Source organism: Onychostoma macrolepis, chromosome 15 (assembly GCF_012432095.1).
Source record: "Onychostoma macrolepis isolate SWU-2019 chromosome 15, ASM1243209v1, whole genome shotgun sequence".
Lineage (NCBI taxonomy): Eukaryota > Metazoa > Chordata > Actinopteri > Cypriniformes > Cyprinidae > Onychostoma > Onychostoma macrolepis.
Genome location: NC_081169.1, coordinates 11,765,064 through 11,786,277, shown reverse-complemented (window position 1 = coordinate 11,786,277; position 21,214 = coordinate 11,765,064). Strand labels below are relative to the sequence as shown.

General features: G+C 38.6%; 1 protein-coding gene across 9 annotated transcripts in view; it reads left to right on the top strand.

Moving 5' to 3' along the window:
• Positions 1–21,214, top strand: part of synrg (synergin, gamma) — a 49,284-nt gene that overhangs the window by 1,945 nt on the left and 26,125 nt on the right. For 4 of the 9 annotated variants that reach the window (XM_058799129.1, XM_058799128.1, XM_058799127.1 and 1 more), the window contains exons 2-15: positions 3,031–3,071; positions 3,207–3,331; positions 3,443–3,570; positions 3,648–3,753; positions 4,810–4,921; positions 6,721–7,023; positions 8,290–8,565; positions 9,810–9,884; positions 9,972–10,168; positions 12,712–12,951; positions 13,030–13,187; positions 14,599–14,714; positions 14,995–15,057; positions 17,587–18,543. In XM_058799129.1, the coding sequence (XP_058655112.1) occupies positions 3,031–3,071; positions 3,207–3,331; positions 3,443–3,570; positions 3,648–3,753; positions 4,810–4,921; positions 6,721–7,023; positions 8,290–8,565; positions 9,810–9,884; positions 9,972–10,168; positions 12,712–12,951; positions 13,030–13,187; positions 14,599–14,714; positions 14,995–15,057; positions 17,587–18,543 (2,897 nt within the window). The remainder of the gene's footprint in view (positions 1–3,030; positions 3,072–3,206; positions 3,332–3,442; positions 3,571–3,647; positions 3,754–4,809; positions 4,922–6,720; positions 7,024–8,289; positions 8,566–9,809; positions 9,885–9,971; positions 10,169–12,711; positions 12,952–13,029; positions 13,188–14,598; positions 14,715–14,994; positions 15,058–17,586; positions 18,544–21,214) is intronic. The other 5 variants (XM_058799132.1, XM_058799133.1, XM_058799126.1 and 2 more) reach the window with 4 other exon arrangements.

The window sequence follows — 21,214 nt, the reverse complement described above, 5'->3', positions numbered from 1 at the left end:
TGACCGAAGTCATGATAGGCATCTTCCATATGGTTGCGTCTCTCAAACAGCTGCAGTGGAGGGCATAGGGAGTTTATTGGAACAGGTGTAACTGTATTGTTGCTGCCAACACCCTAAAAAATGCTTATCAGGTCTGAGAGTTCAGAAAAAAGGACTGAAGACAGCAATGTCAAAGATGCAATCTGTTATTCTGTTTGAAAGTCACTAAATAAATAAGCCTGCCCATCCACATGGAGCCAACACAAAGGTTCTGACAGTTCTCAAATTCCCATATCGAGTGCTGGAAGGTAAGAGCTGATTATCTGTGACGGCATAAAAAGGATTTAGGGACTCCTGCGTTATTGAGGTTTATATTATGTTTAGAGGTTTGTTTGGTTAAAAAGTTGAATATTAAGTATTCAACCTAAGCTCATTGGAAAAATATGCCTCTACCTTAAATTTGGCAAACCCCCCCCCCTTTGCACGACCTCTTTTTTTTCTTTTTGATGATTGCGTTACAAAATCAGCACTATATGTGTGGCCAACTCGATTTTGTGGCAATTCATACATATTTTACGAGGTGGCTAATTCGTACAAATGCATACGACCTCACTCGAATTTGTATGATTTTTGCTAAAAATTTTGCTAACCCTAACCCAATTTGTATGAATTTTTACAAATGAACTACCCAAACCCAACCCCTAAATCTACCCGTCACTGGGGTCTAGATAAATCGTACAAAATTGTATGAGTGAGGTCGCACGAATTCGTACGAATTAGCCACCTCGTAAAAGTACGTACGAATTGGTTGTGAGATGGCGTTGGTATGGCTTGTCTGATGTTGTAAACTTGCTCGATACCTCACCTGGCAAAGCATTGCATTTGCAATTCAGAGCGCTCGGGCACAAGTTATAATACTCAAATATATAGAGTGATTTTGTGATCAGTCACATTTGTCTTTTTTGCAGAGAAAGTGAGTGGTGAAAAAAAGTGAACAAAAAATAATTCATAAAAATTAAGGAATAGTTGTTCCATTGTGTTTTTTGTGGAGCTTTTTCTGATGTTCAGTAATTTACGCATCTGCTGCCACAATAATGTCAAATTATCTTCATTTGAAAGCTATTTGATTATAACTAATGGATTGACAATAAAAATTAATAATATATTAAAATTGATTATGTACAAGCAATATAATTAGATTTAAGAGCTGTGATGGAGAGTTAGTCTTTTTTGATTCAAAAACAAATAATTATTTGGGAATTGAAGAATCAAAGATGTTTGGGAATTGAAGACTAGGAGAGATTTTTGATTTCCTAATTGATTATGATGATCAGCACTTTACTATCATGAATTAATAAGATGAGATGGGATGTTTGGTGTATGTTATTGGATATTAGACTAGATGACCAATATTGAAGCAGTCAGCTCTTTGAACTGAAATGGTTCATAACTGTTCAGATATGTTCAGAGATTAACTAATTTAAATGCAGTATGTGCTAATTGATTGTGTTGTTTTTTTATATTCGTTTGCAAATTTATTCCTTACTATATTTTTATTTGCCTGCTATATGCTTATGCTAGTTTATCGGAAATCTACTTAATACAGTTACACTTTTTTAGAGAAAATATTGGAGTGTCCAGTTGGTATAGTCTATTATAAATGCTCTGCATAAGTTTTATGAATGCATTAATATTCTGTATCAAATCTGCTATTTACATGTGTTTCTCAAGGACAAAGTTCTGTCAGTAAAGCTCATTCTCAGGTTTTATAACCAGGTTTGCTCATGGGTGGATGGATGGATGGTGGCAGTAATAGTTTAAAATGGTGGCTAGATGTGATCTCCCCACCCTAATGTCACAGCCGATATCTCTTTGAATGTTAATCTGCCTTAATCCAGTGTTTTATTTTTTCTTCTCCGTCTGTTGTATCTCAGTCTCTGTGAGCGCTGCAAAGCCGTGAGCCTGCAGGCGAACAGATGCAACATAGACAGACACATCGCTCCGAGCCAGAGAACCTCAGTGGAGTGTTAGCCCACATTTCAGACTATTGGCAAAGCAAACAAAACTAGGCTAACTCTGGATGAGTTACTTCTGCAATTAAGACACCAAATGTGAAATAATGCAAGAGTTTTAAGTTTTAACACAACAAGAAGAGTGTTTTTTCAATTCTCAGTAGTGCTTTTTGAATCATTTGTCCCTTCAATTTATCAGGTAAAATGTACCATAGTAATTCTGTGGTATTGTTTAAAGTATTTTTAAATTAATATTATAATAATTCGGCAGTTGCTAGCCGATGTTTTCTTTCTTTCTTTTTTCTTTACCAAAAACACTGAAATAAATTGGGGTAATTCAACTCTGAATGCTCTTCAGGATGCTATGTTCTCAGGTGATGAATTAAACCAGTTGTAGTAAAATAAATTTGACATATTGCTAATCTAGGATATTTTTAGTCAACATTTTTGCCTGTTGTGTGTCCACATTGCTCACATTTTTATCTGTTGTTGTAGCCCGTCCAAGTTGTCAAAACGTGTCATTGGAGAAGGGCTAATTAAGCATCACTGTTTTGATCAATCCAAACCGAAAATATTTTTGTTACCAATTTTTGCTTGAAAATTTTGGTCTCTAGCAAGTATCACTTATATTTATTGAAGTTGTTTTTATATTACTGTTGTAGGTTCTCCCACTGATCGTAAGTGTTTTTGTAAAATCATACTTCATGGCTTCATTCCATAAGGAATTTATTCTATTTAATTTTTTTCTTACCTGTGAGAGCAACATAATGGACTGCCAATATTGCAATGATTTTGATTTCCATTGTGGCGCAATGACTTGAAGAACCTTCTAGAATAATGGACTTGGGCTGTTTCATAAATGTTTTCTCCGTTGTATGATTGATTGGTTGCCTTTAGTAAAAATTTTCTTCCGTCTCTTGAATGCGGAGGGCAATAGTGTAAAGACATTAACTTCACACTGAAATGAGCTTCAGGGCTTTGAAATGGGCAGCCTGGTAAATGACTACAATATTGAATGTGTCTGTCTTTTCTGTTCTAGTTTTATGTACCCTGTAGGAGGGGGCATTGGACCACCGCAAGGTAAGCAGTTGACATTTTGTCTATATTTTGCCTCTTTTTACATTAGATCATTGTGTTGGTTACGTTTCTCCAGTATAACATTTAAATGGAAAAACAATATTTATGTTATTAAACTTGTCATTTTTTTAATGGCAGGAATGATGCCCATGCAGCAGCAACAGCAGCAGGGCTTCCCCATGGTCCAAGTCATGCAGCCCAACATGCAAGGCATGATGGGAATGAATTTTGGAGCACAGATGCCTGGTGCCATGCCAATGCAGGTCTGATTTAGAAACATCCAAGATATATGTTAACAATCAAAAATTTGGACATCAGAATCGCTAATCTCTCATGATTGGGATGTCCTCATTGTCGTGATCTCGTGCTTCTAGGGTGGGATGGCGATGGGAATGCAGACTCCCGGGATGCAGTTCATGGGTCAGCCTCAGTTCATGGGGATGAGGGGCCCGGGGCCACAGTTCCCTGCGGACCTACAGAAGCAGATGGCAGAGGAGCATCAGTAAGGCTTTACATTTTCACGCTGCCGGAAAGTTGTTTGTACACCAGAACTCGTCTCTGATCAGTGTGTGTCCACAGAAAACGTCTGGAGCAGCAGCAGCGGATGCTGGAGGAGGACCGGAAGAGAAGACAGTTTGAGGAGCAGAAACAGAAACTACGCCTACTGAGCAGCGTCAAACCCAAAGTGAGCAAGTCAATGTGATATAAAACTGACTCTAAATAATAGACCTGTTGTGATTATAAAATAATTGCTTGGTTAGTATTATTTGGTTTAACCATTATGCAGTTTATTTTCCAAGAATATATTGGCATCCAAATGAAGTATTTGATAGGGAATATAAACGCAATAAAACTCAATCTGAGCAGCTGAGTCCTTAGCCATTTTCAAGAATTGGCTAAAAACACATCTATTCCATCTTTACTTGACCCTGTAACTCTAGCACTCTCTATTCTAATTCTATTCTTAAAAAAAAAAAAAACCTTTTAGACTTGCACTCTATTCATTTACTAACTTCTTGTTTACTAACACTAGCTTCTCTATTCTTTTTGTATTCTATCTGTTATCTTTTATTTATTATACAATTAACAAAAAGCAAAAAGGCCTCTAACGCTATCTTGCTCTATTCTTTTTCTATTCTGTTTTCTTTTTATTTATTACAGAATTTAAAAAAAACTTTGCTACTTTGTATTGCTTTAGGCTAAGCGAGACTTGTCATAGCACTTGCATATTGCTCTTTTGTTGATTTTGATTTCTTCTATTGTCCTCATTTGTAAGTTGCTTTGGAAAAAAGCTTCTGGTAAATGACTAAATGTAAAATGTTTGAGAGGTTTATTAAAGTAATATTGAGTTATTATTGCTGCTGTATCACAGTCTGTCTTACAAAGTGTTATTTTAGTATCACTGAGATACTATTATAGTTTTTCATAAATATTTAAAATTAGTGTTTATTTTTATATTTTCAAATTTTGTTTTAATTTCAGTTAGTTTAATTTTATTGTTGGTCTTTTTTATCGTAAGATTAAATATCTGAATAGTTTTTATTCATTTTAATTTAGTTTTAGTATACTAAAATACATTTACATATATGTAAATGTACAAATACATACTATAAATATATACTTAAAATATTTGAAGTAACAAAAGTATTTTTTATGTAGTTTTAGTATGACTTAACGATATATACCTTTTCTTGCATATCAGCTTCTCCAAACTCAAAACAAAATTGCTATTTTTGTACAGACTGGGGAGAAGAGTCGTGACGATGCCTTAGAGGCCATCAAAGGAAATCTAGATGGGTTCAGCAGAGATGCCAAGATGCATCCAACACCATCTTCACAGTCTAAGAAACCAGGTACATCCAGTGACACGTTCCAGCTGCCTGACTGCCTTCAGGCCATTTGCTTTTCAGGTCATGACGTCAAGGGCCCAGACAGCTTTTGACAAGGCCACAGTGACTGTCAAGCACTGAAGGACATTACCAGGGATGCACTCACACACTTATAAAGGGATAGTTCACCCAAAAATAAAAATCCTGTCATCATTTGCTCACCCTCATCTCTGAATTTTCTTTCCCATGGAACACAGAATGAGGATTTGAAGAATTGTACTGGATGCTGTTTTCTGTGCATTTTCATACAGGTTTGGGCTGACATGAGAGTGAGTGAATGATGACTATTTTAGTACTTCAGTGAACTATCCCTTTATAGTGTTTCTATTCTGTCTCAATGCAAGCACACCACATCTTTATCACTGAGTCAAATAGCTGTTTTATTCCCAGCAGCCACCAGGAGGCCCTCCAGATGTTTCCACTGAGTGTTTGCTGTTTCCTTATCCTCCGTGTGACACATTATCCTCCACCTTCACACTCTGGCAGTTTCACCCCTCACACCTGCAGAAGCGCCTCATATCACTCACTGTTTCTAGTTAACTGCTGCAACTGTTTCTGCTCTAACTGTTTAGTTTGGAAAGAAAACTTTAAAATAGAAAATAACTTTTCTATTTTAATATATTTAAAAATATAATTTATTCCTCTGATGCAAACTGAATTTTCAGTATCATTACTCCAGTCTTCAGTGTCACATGATCCTTCAGAAATCATTCTAATATGCTTATTTCCTGCTTGAGAAGCATATCATCTTATTATCAATGTTGAAAAGGTTTTTTTTTTTTTGTGAAAACTGATACTGTTCTGAAACTTTAACTTTAACTGATACTTTAACTGATTTTTCAGAATGAATCAAAAGAACCTCATTGATTTGAAATAGAAATATTTTGTAGCATTACAAATGTCTTTACTGTCACTTCTGGTTAATTTAATGTGTCCTTGCTGAATTTTTTTCTTTAAAAGAAATATTACTGACCCCAAACCTCTAAATGGTAGTGTATATGGAAAAATGTTTTCTGTATCTAATACAAACCTTTAATGGTACCGTTTTGAAATGTACCATGTTAAAAAAAAAAAATAATGTTTTGGATTTGAATCGCATCAGTCGGAGGTCAGATTGTCATTCTTGAAATTGGACTTAAACCATGTAATGTTGCAGTTTGTTGATACCAGCCAATTGGCAAGTAACTTTGTTTATTCACTCACCAAAGCCAATTTTAATTCCGATTTGGTTTGAACATTCACATCTTGTTTTACATCCATAATGTGACATTTTTGAGCAAAACAGGATTAAAAAAAAAAAAAACATTTGGGCAGAAATAAATTGGATGGTAAGATACGGATGTTCCATAGCTGACTGCAGTCAGATGAATGAGACTTTGCTAAAATAATGCTTAAATAGTTAAGTCATGTTAGCAGGAAAGGAAAGACAAGCATTTTCTTAGTCAATCATTCATGGTAAGACCAGAAAAGAGTGTCAAGTAAATAAAAAAGGTCAATTTTGTTTTCATGTTGACTTGAATTTTGGACCCTGCTAGTAATTATAGTAAGAAATTGAAAAGTGTATAAACAGGTGCATTTCCATTGACATTTTCATTTTAAGGTTGCATTTGTTTTTGTATATTAAAACAGCAGCACCACACCTAATGAAAGTCATACCCTCCTGTTGTTCTTGTAAAACTGTTTCTCATTTTTCGGTCTGTCTGTGTGGTCATAACTCATAATGTGCGTTTTGTCTGTCTCACTCTCTTGTTTGGTTTTTGCAGACTCATCGCCATCTCATTCTTCTGTCACCTCTCATACCCTTCCTCCTGCTTTCCCTGATGACGACGATGAGTTTAGTGACTTTATGCAGGGCCCCGTCGATGCCTCCTCCTCATTCCCCTCTTCATCCCTCCCTCCATCCTCCCCTTCACTGAGAGCCGCTCACATTAGCCAGCCATTAGAGACGGGGCCTGGCCAGCATCCCCCTTCCTCCCCTCTCCCTCACTCTGTCCCTTCATCTCTCCCTGTCTCACCTGCCATCCAACACACTTCTGTCATCTCCAGCTCCCAATCTGCATTCCAAGGTAACGCCCCTCTGACGGTTTCTCACTTTGCCATGCCATCACTTGTTAGTACCCATAATCAGTGGTTAGATGCCATAACTACACTACTTAGTGTAATATTGAACAGTGAGTTACATTTGCAGCTCATGTAAGAAAGAAAGCTAGCACATGTCTGGGGTTGCTTGTGCCAGCCAAGCAACTCCCATTGACTTGCGAATGGTGATGGATACGTTTCTTCAGATCTTTTAAACCTTTTTGCCCATAACCGCTATCTTGCTGTGTTCTTGACGTAGAGTCAAAAGTCTGTCGATGTTTCTGATTCAGATATGATGGTCACCATCTGTGAGATTTGCACAGTGATTCTGACTCAACCATCACCCTCCACCTCCTTTCGGTTTTGTCAGCTTGCAGATGGCGTCCCATATGCTCTTATAATTTAAGCTGGAGTTCTATCAGCACACCAGCACATGCACACTATGCCGATTGTGACAGTGTACTGATAAGGAGCTCAGAGTGAAGCCTGCATGGAAGCGTGTGATTGATAGTGTTCCCGGTTCAAGTTAAAAACATTTGGACAGAATTTATGCATTACCACAGAAAAAAAAAAATTATTTGAACTTGAAATTAGAGATGACGTTCTCTGAGGGACATCTACCACTGATTGTGGCTCATATTTCGTACTGTTAACATACTGTCAATGGAGTACAATTCAAGGCATTTAAATACTCGTACAATATTTATGTCATGCCTAAACATTTCCTGTTCCACCTCAGGTACTGCGAAGAGGTCAGTGAATAGAATAGCCATTGTAAAAGTTAATTTATTGGTATAATGAAGCAGTTACTTACTTGGCTCTTTTGGATATTTTATCAGAAAAGAAAGAGTAGGACTGTATATCTGCTCCAAAAGCTAGTGAGCTGCCTTGCTGTATGTTCCCTGTATAGACAGTATAACATATCTTGTTAACTGGAACTGGAACACCCTACATAGTCAGCAACTTCATGGACGGCGAGCGTGCCATTAAAGACTCAACTTACTATTTATTCCAGTAGAGCATCTTGGATTTTGTATTCTATTCTGTGCAAAGGAAACACACAGTAATGTCTTATTTTAAAGGCAGAATAATGTTGCCTACCTCTTGGAAAAGCTTTTGCATCTGTATCGCAACTTTAATGTGTTAAATGCAGTAGGTTTTGGTCTTGTACATTCACATAGTCATGTTTGTTGCTCTTAGTTAAAATATAAACTACTACAGTTCAATATGGCCTCTGTCCCCAACTGATTCAGGCCCATCTTTGGAGGAGAAGATGTTCACATCTTGCGATTTGACAGCTGATAAGAAGGCCCAGGTTAGTTTTAAGCCACGCCAGGGTCTGTCTGAGCTGAGTCCCAGAGTTCAGGTCACAGCTCAGTTTCACAGCAGCACCAGAGCCCGAAACTGGGCCCAAACTCAAGATGACTTCAATTCAGCCTTCATCAGAGAGACGGCACCTGACCCTCTGCCTGCCACTCAGGTGCCCCCTGCAGCAGACAACCCGCTCGTCCAGCCCACTAGCACCAGCGGTGAGAAGAAATCATCTGTGATTTCAGTCCCGCCTCTTTTTCGAGCTTCTCAAAATTAACACAACTCGCAGCTCGAGACTTCCTGCCCTGCCTCTATTTGCTAATCATGAGATATGCTTGGTTTAGAAGAGCTGATTTCTTGTTCTTGTTTGAAAAATCTTCAAATCTTGACTTGATTATACCTAACACTTCTGACTTCATATCCAAGTAACCAAATCTGTCCTCTTACTTAAGCTGTCTTTGCTAAAGCAGATCCAAGGCATTAAACGGGAGAAAATGCATGGGCCTAGAAGCTTTACCCTTGAAGACGATGTGCTCTTGAGCATGAACAACGTTCAAAGTTGAATGGAAAAATAAACTAAGATGAAGATAATCTCTACTGGATAAAGAAATGCCTAATTCAGATCTTCTGCCTACTGTCTCCGAAACATTTCTTTTCTGTCCTGGACATCTAACTGATTGTGCACATGATCTAAAATACGTGAATGTGTGGGATTTAATATGTATTTACTGGGTTTAATTTCTTAACACGTTGTTCTCTATATATTCTTGCACTTCTTGCACATTTTCCAATTTCTCTGAAATGATGATTCTGGGGGGTTTTTTAGCTCCAGGGGGGTCCAGTCCTTCTCATGGAGGGCCACCTTTCTTCAGGGTTTGGCTCCCAACACACTTTCCTAGAAATTTCTGTTAATCCTGAAGACTTCGATTGTTTAATTAGGCTTGGTGCAAACTTGGTAAGAAGGTGGCCCTCGTGTATCAAGATTGGACACCCCTGGTTTATTCTGTCTACTGAGCCCATTGGTGTCGTTAAAGGAGGGGATCAATTGCATGATTCACTGCTGATGATGCTTACTTTGAGGTTTAATCACTGTAGCTCCATTTTAATCATTTGCCTAATTTCCTTCTCCACAGGACTCACAGTTTTAGCACAGATTTCAATGTACACATTGGCAATGCATGTAATGAGATGAGTGTCTGTGCGAATACAAAGCAAAACTCTCTTCTCCGTATGTTGTCAGTCTGTTTGTCCTACAAACCCACCAGCTGACGGCAGAAGCAGTGGGAGTCTTTAGTGTGTCTGTGCATGGTGTCAGTAGTACATCCATGCTGGGCTTTGCCGACAGCAGGTGTGGGGGACGTCTGACTGTGCAGTAGGCACATGGGATATATGCTTGATCAAGCGCTCCTAGCATAAGAGTCCACGAACAACATCTCATTGTTTTCATGTCCATCACAAACAGGTGTGGGTGTCTACCCCCAACAAGACATGCAACCCATGGTGCCAGCCTGGTTGTACAATGACTCGCTCATCCCAGGTATATGCTCTTGACGTCATTGGTTTTTGCATCATTTCATAGTTCTGTATATCAAGGTATCTAATGCCAAATGGTTGCTCTTCACAGAGTTGTTCAAGAAGGTCCTTGACTTCACCATGACACCAACAGGTATTGACACAGCCAAACTCTACCCAATTCTGATATCATCGGGTCTGCCACGGGAAGCTCTCGGACAGATCTGGGCCTTGGCCAACCGCACCACACCTGGCAAGCTGACCAAGGAAGAGCTGTACACCGTACTGGCTTTGATTGGAGTCGCCCAGGTAGATTTCCCAGTTTCAAATATTGCGTGCACTAACTTTTAAGGAGGATGTAGGTTTTCAGTGATGGGAAGTTAGGTGCATCTTTAGGCCTGAGGTGTGGGGATCTTATCATCTTCCCTTGCTGCTCTTGGCAGTTACAGTCCTATGAGTAGAAACTGTAGCTCTTTCAGCAACTCATGGGACCTTTTCAGTAATAACGCATTTTTTATGCAAATTGAAAAGCTCAATGAGGAGCCACTCTTCCAGTGCTTCAGTTTTGTAGAGCAATAAAGAAAGGAAAAGCTCTGGAGAATGCCAGAAATGGCATTGAAAATGGAAGTTGACTTTAATGAAAATTTTAGGCAAACAAATCAGACAGCCTCTTGGTGGATGGGGAAATAGACATCTGGATGGAGAAGGAGGTCTATTGTTTGACAGGCCTGCTATTTAATTTTGTTTCCCTGATGAAAGACGTGCCGTAAATTCAATGTTCCTGCACGAGGCGTGTTGAAGCGCTCTTGTCTAATAGCTCACTAAATCATTGTTATGTGTAGGGAGAATATCAGTTTTAATTGAGTGTCTTATGTTTATAGCAGTGCCTCATCTTAATGACACTCAGTAATCAGTGTTTATCAGTCAGCTTTCAAAGATCTGTGCTACTTGTTATCGTCGACGTTGACGTTATCATTCTGCTTTAACGCTTCGCTTTTATAGCTTCTGTTTAAAGATATTTGGTTAACAGGGGATGGTATGGTGTACAACTCCAGTCCTGGAGGGCTAGTGTCCTGCGGAGTTATGTATCAATCCAAAAATTAACCTGGCCACTGGCCATCCAGGACTTGAGTTGAAGAGTCCTGGTGTTCTGTTTAAAGATCTGGACTGGTATCTAATAGCTTTTAGTTCAAATTTCTTTTAGATCCATCTACTTAAATGAATAGTTCACCCAAAAATTTTGTAATTTACCCCTCCCTTATGTCTTTCCAATTCCACGAGACTTTGGTTAATCTTCAAAACACAAATTAGGTTTTTTAAATTGCCCCTATTAAGGGTAATGAAAGGTTCATATTTTGGTTTTGGGAGTCCCTAACAACAGGTTGACATGCATGCAAGCTCAAAAAACGCTTTCATTGTCTTATAATATGCATTTATTTTTACCTTACTTGGTCAACGATTAATTTTTCTAAACTCATGCCGTTAATCTGTGGTGATTGGTCTCATTTTCATTTCATCTCGCCTGTAATGCCTGATAAACCTGTGTTTGTGAGTGCAGTGGCGCTTTGTGTACAGCGTTACCTGAGAAAAAGCTATTTTACTGCTCCAAAAGCGGCATCTAGTGGCAAAGAATGAATTAGCATTTTCATTCAGACCAATGCGAAAAGACCAACAAGTGGGTGGGCAATAGGCTAATGTTTCATGTTGACGTCAACGACTAATTTCAATGATTCAGAGTCGACTCTTTCTTTTGAGAGACAGTAACTTTATACAGGGTGCACTTTCAGATTTAAAACTTTGCAGGATGTTTTCATTCACTTAGAGTGGTGTTACACACTGCATGAAAGGTGATTTTCAAAAATCCATAATAGGGGCACTTTAAATTAAACCTGAGTGGTTTCTGTCGCTCCATTGAAAGTCCAGGTAACCAATATGTTAAAGATTCATAAAGGTTAAAATGATACCGTAAAATTAATCCATATGAATTGAGTTGTTTAATCCAAGCTAGAAAGAGAAGTCTTATGGGTTAGGAATGGCATGAGGGTGAGTAAATGAATGGCATTTTTGGGTGAACTATCCCTCTAAGTGTGCAAATTATGAGAGCCAACAGGTTGCAAGCATTTGATCCTGTTGTACAACACAATTTGGAATGCAATGACGCATGGAGTCAAGATTGCATAGCTAGATGTGTTTGTTCATTTGCTTTTTGTGCCTAAAGCAAGGTGTATGTATAGTGTATGACTTTTATGGTCATTTACGAATGTTGCTTGTCCACTTTATGATTTGATTTCTATGGAATTTTTATTGAACAAAAAGCAACAGTCTTACGTCAGACTGTTTGATACAGATCCTAGATAAAACTTTGATCCTATCCTTCCATTGATAGCTTGGTTGGTTACTAACCCAGCCTTTTGTTTCACAGTACCTGGTTTGAGTCACATTAAAGGGATAGTTGACCCAAAAATTAAAATTCTGTCATTAATTACTCGCCCTCATGTTGTTCCAAAGATGTAAGACCTTCTTTCATCTTCAGAACACAAATTAAGATATTTTTGATGAAATCCAAAAGCTTTCTGATGTCACGTGGACTATTTTAACAATTTCCTTACTACATTTCTGGACCTTGAACGTGTCAGTTGCATTGCTGTCTATGCAGGGCCAGAAAACTCTCAAATTTCATCAAATATATCTTAATTTGTGTTCTGAAGATGAACAAAGGTCCTATGGGTTTGGAACGACATGAGGGTGAGTAATCAATGACGTCAATGAATTAAAATTTTTGGGTGAACTAATACCTTAAATGACTTATCTTTAACTAAACCGCTCTGTCATATTGTGGTTGTATTCTCTAGAGTGGTCTTACAGTCATGAGTTTGGACATCCTGAATCAGTTCCCCTCTCCGCCTGTGCCCAATCTACCCGCCATGACTATGGCTATTCCTGCTGTCCTGCCTCAGCACCAGCAGCCCATCATGACCCAGCCACCCGTGTCCATGGCCATGCCGGTCGCCACGCCGCCTGTCATGGCCATGAGCCCAAACCCACCCACACAACCACCGGCCAGCTTCATCACCAACTTCCCTCCTGTTCAGGTAAACATCAGACACTTTATTATGGATAATAACTGCACCGTTATTGCTCAACTGATTTGTTTTGCTGGTTTGCATTAGGCTACCAAGGCTGATGATGACGATTTCCAGGACTTCCAGGAAGCCCCCAAAGCCGGCGCTGGAGATGACTCATTCACAGATTTCCAAGGAGAAACAGGAGGAGCATTTCCCAGCATGACATCATCGTCCCAAAGCGGGTACGAGCGCAGCTTTTCATGGTATTGTTGCACGCCTGCAAAAGCATATTTTTTATGTAATGTAAACTGCTTGGAGAAATTCATCGTAAAGCAGCATCCTGTCATCTCTCATTAGTAGTTTCTGATATTGTTTTTATGCTTCGTTAATTCCTCTAGACTCGGTTTGCTCATCTGGAGCATGGAATCGCTCTCTGCTTTGTAATGGCTTGTAATAACCTGCCCGGCGCAACAATTAAACCCCCGCCATCTTTTCTAATGAACCCATTTCAGTGGACAGCTGATAAGCTCATTCCATTTTATTTCTATTCACATCTGCATGACTTTATGCTCCCAGGGAAAAATGGCAAAAGGCAATTATGGAAAGCAGGGAGTGAGAGGTTGGAAAGTATATTTGCTGAGTGCCATGGCCTTTACCGGTCGATCAGCTTCACTGAGTACAAAGGATCCTTTGTTTTAGAAGAATATTTTGGTGCTTGAATGTGTCAGATTGCTCGCTAATTAAATCAGTGAAAATGAGAAGTGTTGAGAATAATACAGGAAGTGAGGGTGAGAGCAGAGGTTTTCTCCTGTGCTGGGAGTATCGCTGATATGAAGGAAGTGATCCAAGACAGAGTGAAGGAGAAGAAAGAAACTTTTGTTTAGAAAAAAACTGAATTTCAAGTTGCATGTGGTATTTGAACCACACACTGAAAGTATGCATTTTGCCAATTTGGACAGTTTAGATCGCTTTCTTTGAAAGAAACTGATACTTTCATTCAGTATGGATACAATAAATTGATCCAAAGGGACAGTGAGGACATTTCTAACATTACAGAAGATTTCTATTTCAAGCAGCACAGCAGATTTCAACATTGACAATAATAAGAAATGCTTCTTGAGCAGCAAATCAGCATATTAGAATGATTTCTGAAGGATCACGTGACACTGAAAACTGGAGTAATAATGCTGAAAATTCACAGGAATGAATTACATTTTAAAATATATTAAAATAGAAAATGGTTATTGATATTACAGACACTGTTTCTCACAAACTGTTTGTATTCATGTGTAAACATTAGCATCTAGCAAAATTTTTACCTTAAAATTTAAAAATCACTTTACTCATTTACCATTTCTTACCATCCTTATACAGCTGAAATTCTGAAAGTCTATGGGATACAATATATTTGTCCAACTTTGGATTTCTATTTTCATTTTGTTTTAAAATGGGACGCACTAAATACTCATCTTGCAAACTTTATAGCAGGGATGCTATGCAAATTAGCATTGTGCCTCAGGCTTTCTGTGTTTAGTCTACATTTAGGAGCATCAAAGAACAAAAATAAGTATCTCAAAACTAAATATAATGTTTTGGCTTGTAAACTCTTTGTAGCTTGTAAAGCACTTTGATCTGTTTGGACTGACTGCTGTATGTTTTGTCTGCTTCATGCAGTGTTCCTGCCATGCTAACTCCAGTGTCAGGGTCTTCATCCTCCTCCTCTGATAAATACGCAGTGTTCAAACAGTTGTCAGTGGAGCAGCCTGCAGAGCCCACACCTCCGGTCTCAGGTAAGACACACACACACACACCCATTCAGCTCTATACACCTCATTAGCCCATTGAGGAAGGCAGATCTCTCAGAAGACTGCTGTCATATCAGGTTAACTTTTAAAAACGATTCTCTTGTCTAAATGCATTTGCGAGAAGCCTGTGTGGCCCGCAGATGTGTTTTGCATAAATTTATCCTGCTATTTATCACATTCCTGCAGCTCCTTCTATCATTATTATGGTCTAGTTAAAAAGCACTACTGCTTCTACACACAGGCATTGTTTACTGTTTTGTTCCAGATTCAGGGGACAAATACAGTGTTTTCCGAGAGCTTGAGCATCCTTCAGACAGAAAACCAGTTGGTAAGCAGATGCATGTCTGACACAGCATAAACACATCAAGTACACAACCTAGATCTGCTTTAACAAGATTAAATTTAATACAGTTGCACCAGGATATATTGTGTTAAGTTTATTGAGGGACTCCGTACACTGATGTAGGCATGTGTGCGTGTCCCTGTCTCACTAGAGCAGAATCCAGTGGGGACAGCTCTGAGAGAGCCAGTAAGTCAATGGTTGCAGTGATCTGTTCTGTTCTCTCTACCTTTGATTCCTTGTATAGGCTGCAGCTGAAATAGAAAAAGTAGTGCTGTCAAACGAATAATCTCATCCAAAATAAAAGTTTTTGTTTACGTAATGTATGCATGTGTGCTGTGTATATTTATTATGTGTGTGTGTGTGTATATGTATGTGTATATGTATGTGTATATGTATGTGTGTATATGTATGTGTGTATATATATATATATATATATATATATATATATATATATATATATAAATACACATGCATGTATATATTTCAGAAAAATTGTTTGTTCATATATGAAATATATTTATTTATAATATAAATTATATGAATATAAATATAGACATGTAAATACATTTTCAAAATATATACTGTAATGTGTGTGTATTTATATATACTTAATAAATATACACAGCACACTCACGTATATTATGCAAACAAAATTTTTTATTTTGTATGTGATTAATCGCGATTAATCGTTTGGCAGCACTAAAAAAAAGTTTGTCATTTGTGTGTCATTCACTTCTAGTGGTCCATCAAAATGGGTTTTTTATTGGCCTATATTGAGAGGGCACAGTGGTTAATGATTGATATATTGCTGGTATTTATGATATAATAAAATTTAGTCAATGCAAAATTGAATTGGAAATGTAAAATTACATAAACATTTGTCACGTAATGTTTAATAATCAATTTAATATTTATTTCAGTGAATTTAGTGTTTCATTTATAAGTCAAAAAGGTTGGACATATGACCAAAAAAAAACCTGTTTAGTTTACTTTAGACTGATTATAACTGACTGTGTTTACGTGAACGCTTTCCAAGATGGAAATTTTAACAATTTTGGTTGTATTTTTGCATTCAAGTGCAATATGCTACGAAAAAAAACTGAATAACAAATATTTATCTTCATGGCTCAATGCACTTAATAATGTTTTTTAACATCAAGCACATCCCTCATCTTATTTTTTCAATCATGCATTTTTCATGCATCAGTCGAATATATCAGTGATTTTAAGCAGTCCTAAGCCCTATCCGGACGGGACTAGTTTTACAGGGGGTCGTTAGAGAAATGTGTGTTTCACAGACGTACTTGGTGATTTTAATCCCGTCCGAATCTGCCATGTCTGTGTTTTTCTCACACAACCTCTGTAATAATTCCAGAGCAAATTACCTACTGTTTTTCAGCAAACTCAGTGATCCTCTGAGAAAACTAATCCCATCCGAATGCGATGTCTGTGATTGCTGGTGAGATTTTTTTCGTAACGCATTTCCTTGTGTGGTTTGGCCAACGTGAATTACCGTAGTAGCTCTTACCGCGCTCATGTTTGATATATTTGCCTCCCGGCAGGGAAAAAATAAATAAATAAATTAAAAACAATAATAAAATCAAGAGTCAGATCACGTAAACCATTCAGACTGGCTATTGTAATATCTGCATCAGGTAAAATTACTCGCATTCATTTCTGCACTCAATTACATAATGTTTTAATTACATATGCACCTTTATGAAAATTAAACACGGGTTTACTACAAATAAATAACTAAAGTAAAACTAAAGCAACCACACATTAACATGGTTTTGCTATACTAGCCATATAGCTTCACCATGGTATTTGTAGTAAAACTGTTATACTAATGGTAATCAATCCGAATGACACGCAATGCACGCATACAGAGCGCGTGACCTCTGAAACGCCCAGATGTACAAAACAGACCCTCCCACCTCTGTAATAAACACAGAGATGTTAGTCCCGTCCGAATTGGTACATGAAAATCGCAGGCGTCAGGTGATAAGAATCGAAACTCAAACGTAGTTTAGAAAACTAGTCCCGTCCGAATAGGGCTCTACATTGCACTGATAAATTTACATACCACAATATACATGATAAAAGGAAATTCAAATCAACAAAATTTGTCAGATTAATTGGTCTACCACTGGTCACTTCACTACAAGTGAAATGAGAATGGATTGATTGTAGCTAAACCGGAGTGTGTGATTGTGTGCTGAGACTGAAATATGCTGGTAAATTTGCTATATTCTGTGTCAGGTTGATTTATATCTTCACACTAAAAGTCTTCAGTCCCATTGTGCCACCTTTTTATTTCAATTTAGCAGTCAAACGCAGCTTGCGTTAAGCATTGCTAATCCATTTTTCTCTTTTTAGGCCCATGAAATGGAGCTCTGGGCAACTTGTAGGCAAACTCTGTATTGTGCCATGCCAGCTCTCTGTCCTTTGTTGTTTTAGTGTGAAATGCAGTTCGCCATGCCCTTCAATTGTTTTCTTTTCGTTTTTCCGCAGGGGAGGGATTTGCTGATTTCAAGTCTGTCAGTGCCGACGATGGCTTCACAGACTTTAAAACAGCCGACACCGTCTCTCCACTAGACCCACCAGACCAGGCCAAGTTCCAGCCAACTTTTCCTCCTCCTTTCTCTTCTTCTCAGTCTCTGTCCCATTCGCAGCCAACCTCTCTGGCTCAACCTAGAAATCCTCTCAACATGGCAGACCTGGACCTCTTCACAACAATGGCTCCTCCTGCTCCCACTACCACTGTTGACTCCAAACTCAACCTGTTCCCTTCAGCGCCACCATCCCTGGTATTGTCCTCAGTTGCAAAACCTCCCAGCGTAGGGGGTGACGACTTTGGCGATTTTGCTCTTTTTGGCTCCTCAACGTCCTCCGAAGTAGCTCCCACCACTTCTACAGTAGGGAGAGGAACTGGGACGACAGTTCAGGATGACTTTGCTGACTTCATGGCGTTTGGGAGCTCGAGAGATCAGAGAAATGAGACCAGCTCTGGAGACGGTGGTGGAGAGGCCCAGGCGGAGACGTCCCAGCCGAGGCAGCAAATCGGCACTGACAAGTACGACGTCTTCAAGCAGCTTTCCCTAGAAGGTGGCCTGGCCTACGATGATAACAAAGAAAGCGGCGGGGGCTCCTTCTCGTCGCTCAAGAGCGACAACGACGACTTTGCAGATTTCCAGTCCTCCAAATTCTGTACGGCGCTGGGCGCGTCCGACAAGAGCCTGGTGGACAAAGTGGCCGCCTTCAAGCAGGCCAAAGAGGACTCTGCCTCCGTGAAATCCCTGGACCTCCCGTCCATTGGGGGCAGCAGCGTGGGGAAGGAGGATTCGGAGGATGCGCTCTCAGTACAGCTAGACATGAAGTTGTCGGACATTGGTGGAGACCTCAAGCATGTGATGTCTGATAGCTCCCTAGATCTCCCTGGTTTGTCGTCCCATCAACCCCCAGCTGCAGGTGAGGAATTAGTACGCTTGCTCTGGTGAAGTCTGGCCAACTCTGTCTGTCGCAACTTTCTCTCTTTCACACATGCTCAGACCACTCAGGCCTCTCAAAGGCTGAACAACCTCCCTATCAGATGCCCAGTTGGAACACAGTATGTGTTCAGTGTGGCTGAGTTAAAGTTACATATCAAAAACTTGCTACACATCATATCATGCAGTCATTCCCGTTCAAGTTATATACATTTCCAGTTGAATCATGCACAGTTGTAAACCTACAGTATTTATTGTTGTTTATATTTATTTATTTATTTATTTAGCTTATGTATTATTATTTTTTACCAGTCAGAACTTGTGCTTGTGGATTTGAATCTCATGAGATTAGTATTATCGCTAACAGCACAATAACTGGTATTATTAACTCCTAGTGTTATCAGGTGATCAGGCAGTTACGAAAGCACATTTATATACAGTATTTAATTCTAATAGCTTGTGACTTGGTTTTCTCTCCTGTCGTCCGTCTGTTCATGTTGTCATTGACGTCATCTCTCATTGGTTACCCTGTTTCCCTTGCTTTGATTGTCAATGTATCTGAAACACAAACCAAAGCAGCACGTATTAATGGTGGAATGCACAAAAGCTGTTCACGCTGCATCTGATTCATTTCTCCGATTTTTAGAACTGACTGTCCACACTGACATTTCGCAACTGGTAAAATCAGATCCATTTTTTCCGTTGCCTCTGTAATATCTACATCAGTTGCTGTAGTAATGACTTAAGTCAGCATAGTGCCAAAAGAATGAGAATAGCTGGAATGATAATATGGAAAGAAAAGAAATTTGGACCGGAAATTTCGAATTTGGCTTCTCATGTCTATTACTTACATTGGGACATACTGAACTCAAATGAACTCAACACAAAGGCATTAAGGTAGTGCCTAAAATATGAGTTTGAATACATACTATAAGTTCATGCTTATAGTATGCTGTGTCTGAAATCATACTGTTTGCTACAGAGCCACATACTGTCATTTGTTATGTGGGGAAATGAATATAAAATTGAAAGTAAATATTTAAAGAAATACATATTAAAAAAAGTAGAAATTAAAAAAAACAGTGAAAATGATTTGGACACAGCTGTCGAATTTATTGACATTATGTACATTTCCCCAATTCCTAAAAAAAAAAAAAAAAACATTTAAAGAGAGAGTTCACCCAAAAAAAAAAATTGTCATTGATTTTTCACCCTCATGTCGTTCCAAACCCGTAAGACGATTTTTTATTTTTTTATTTATTTATTTTTTTATGAAATCTGAGAGCTTTCTGACCCTGCATAGACAGCAACGCAACTGACATATTCAAGGCACAGAACGGTAGTAAGGACATGGTTCAACCATAAATCTGTCAGTCTTTGACACATGTTAATTACTATCACGACGCATGCATCTGGTGCTGCTGATGCAGGAGCCGATGTAGAACCTGTTCTGATGTAGAACCTGGATGTGCTGCACCTTGTTTACAAGCAGAGGAATGCACACACATTGTGGTACTGTCGTGAACATGTCTGACACGGAAGAGAAGAAATCATTGAATGAAGTCATTATTTTTGTTTTCTTTGCGCACAAAAAGTATTGTTGTAGCTTCATAATATGAAGTTGAACCACTGATGTCACGTGGACTATTTTAACAATTTCCTTACTACCTTTCTGGGCCTTGAACGTGTCAGTTGCGTTGATGTCTATGGGAGGGTCAGAAAGCTCTCGGATTTCATCAAAAACATCTTAATTTGTTTTCTGAAGATGAACAAAGGTCTTACAGTTTTGGAACGACATGAGGGTGAGTAATCAATGACAGAATTTTCATTTTTGGGTGAACGATCCCTTTAAAATCCGATCCAACCATTTAGACTGAATTTAATTTTAATCAGATTTCATATAATGATTTTTGAATCAGGTTTGTAAAAATCGGATTTCATTATTTCAGACAACTCAGATTTTTAAACTGATTTGACTCAGATGTACCAAAAAATTTATTTTTGGTGCAAAGCCAAACTTTATAATGATCATATTTGACTTGATAATGTTCACATTCAAATCTGTTATTATGAGATTAGTATTATGATTATGAGAAAGACAAAATATTTTTGCTCAAGATGGCATTGTTCATTTAAATTCTGCCAACACCACACATCTGACTTTACATTCGTTCAGATTTTTGACTCTGAGCCATTTTGCGCTCATCAGAATTACAGATGGGATATATAAACAGCCAGATTAATATGCAAATGACGCTGAAGTCTTTCCAGTGCAGGCGACTAGATTTGTCTAAGCATGATAAATGATCTTGACACTTCTGTCCTTTATTTGATCTACAATTCCACCTTCATATCAAGTCATAAAACGGCCTCTCTTGATATAGCCAACAGGTGTTGTAGTTAATATCGTTCTGGTCACACTTGTTTTGCATGTAACCGTTCATCCGTTCATGTGATGGTTATCCGTGTTGCATGTGCATGGAGAATCCTCAATGCCGTGCCTCAGTGCATACATGAGCAACAAATACAAAGCACTACCTTATTTAACCCGAGTCATATCACACACGCATGAACCGGCTGCCCTGTACTTGAGCTGCATACTATAAGCATCAGATACCAGTCCACGGCGAGAAATCTGAGCACAGGGGGGCACC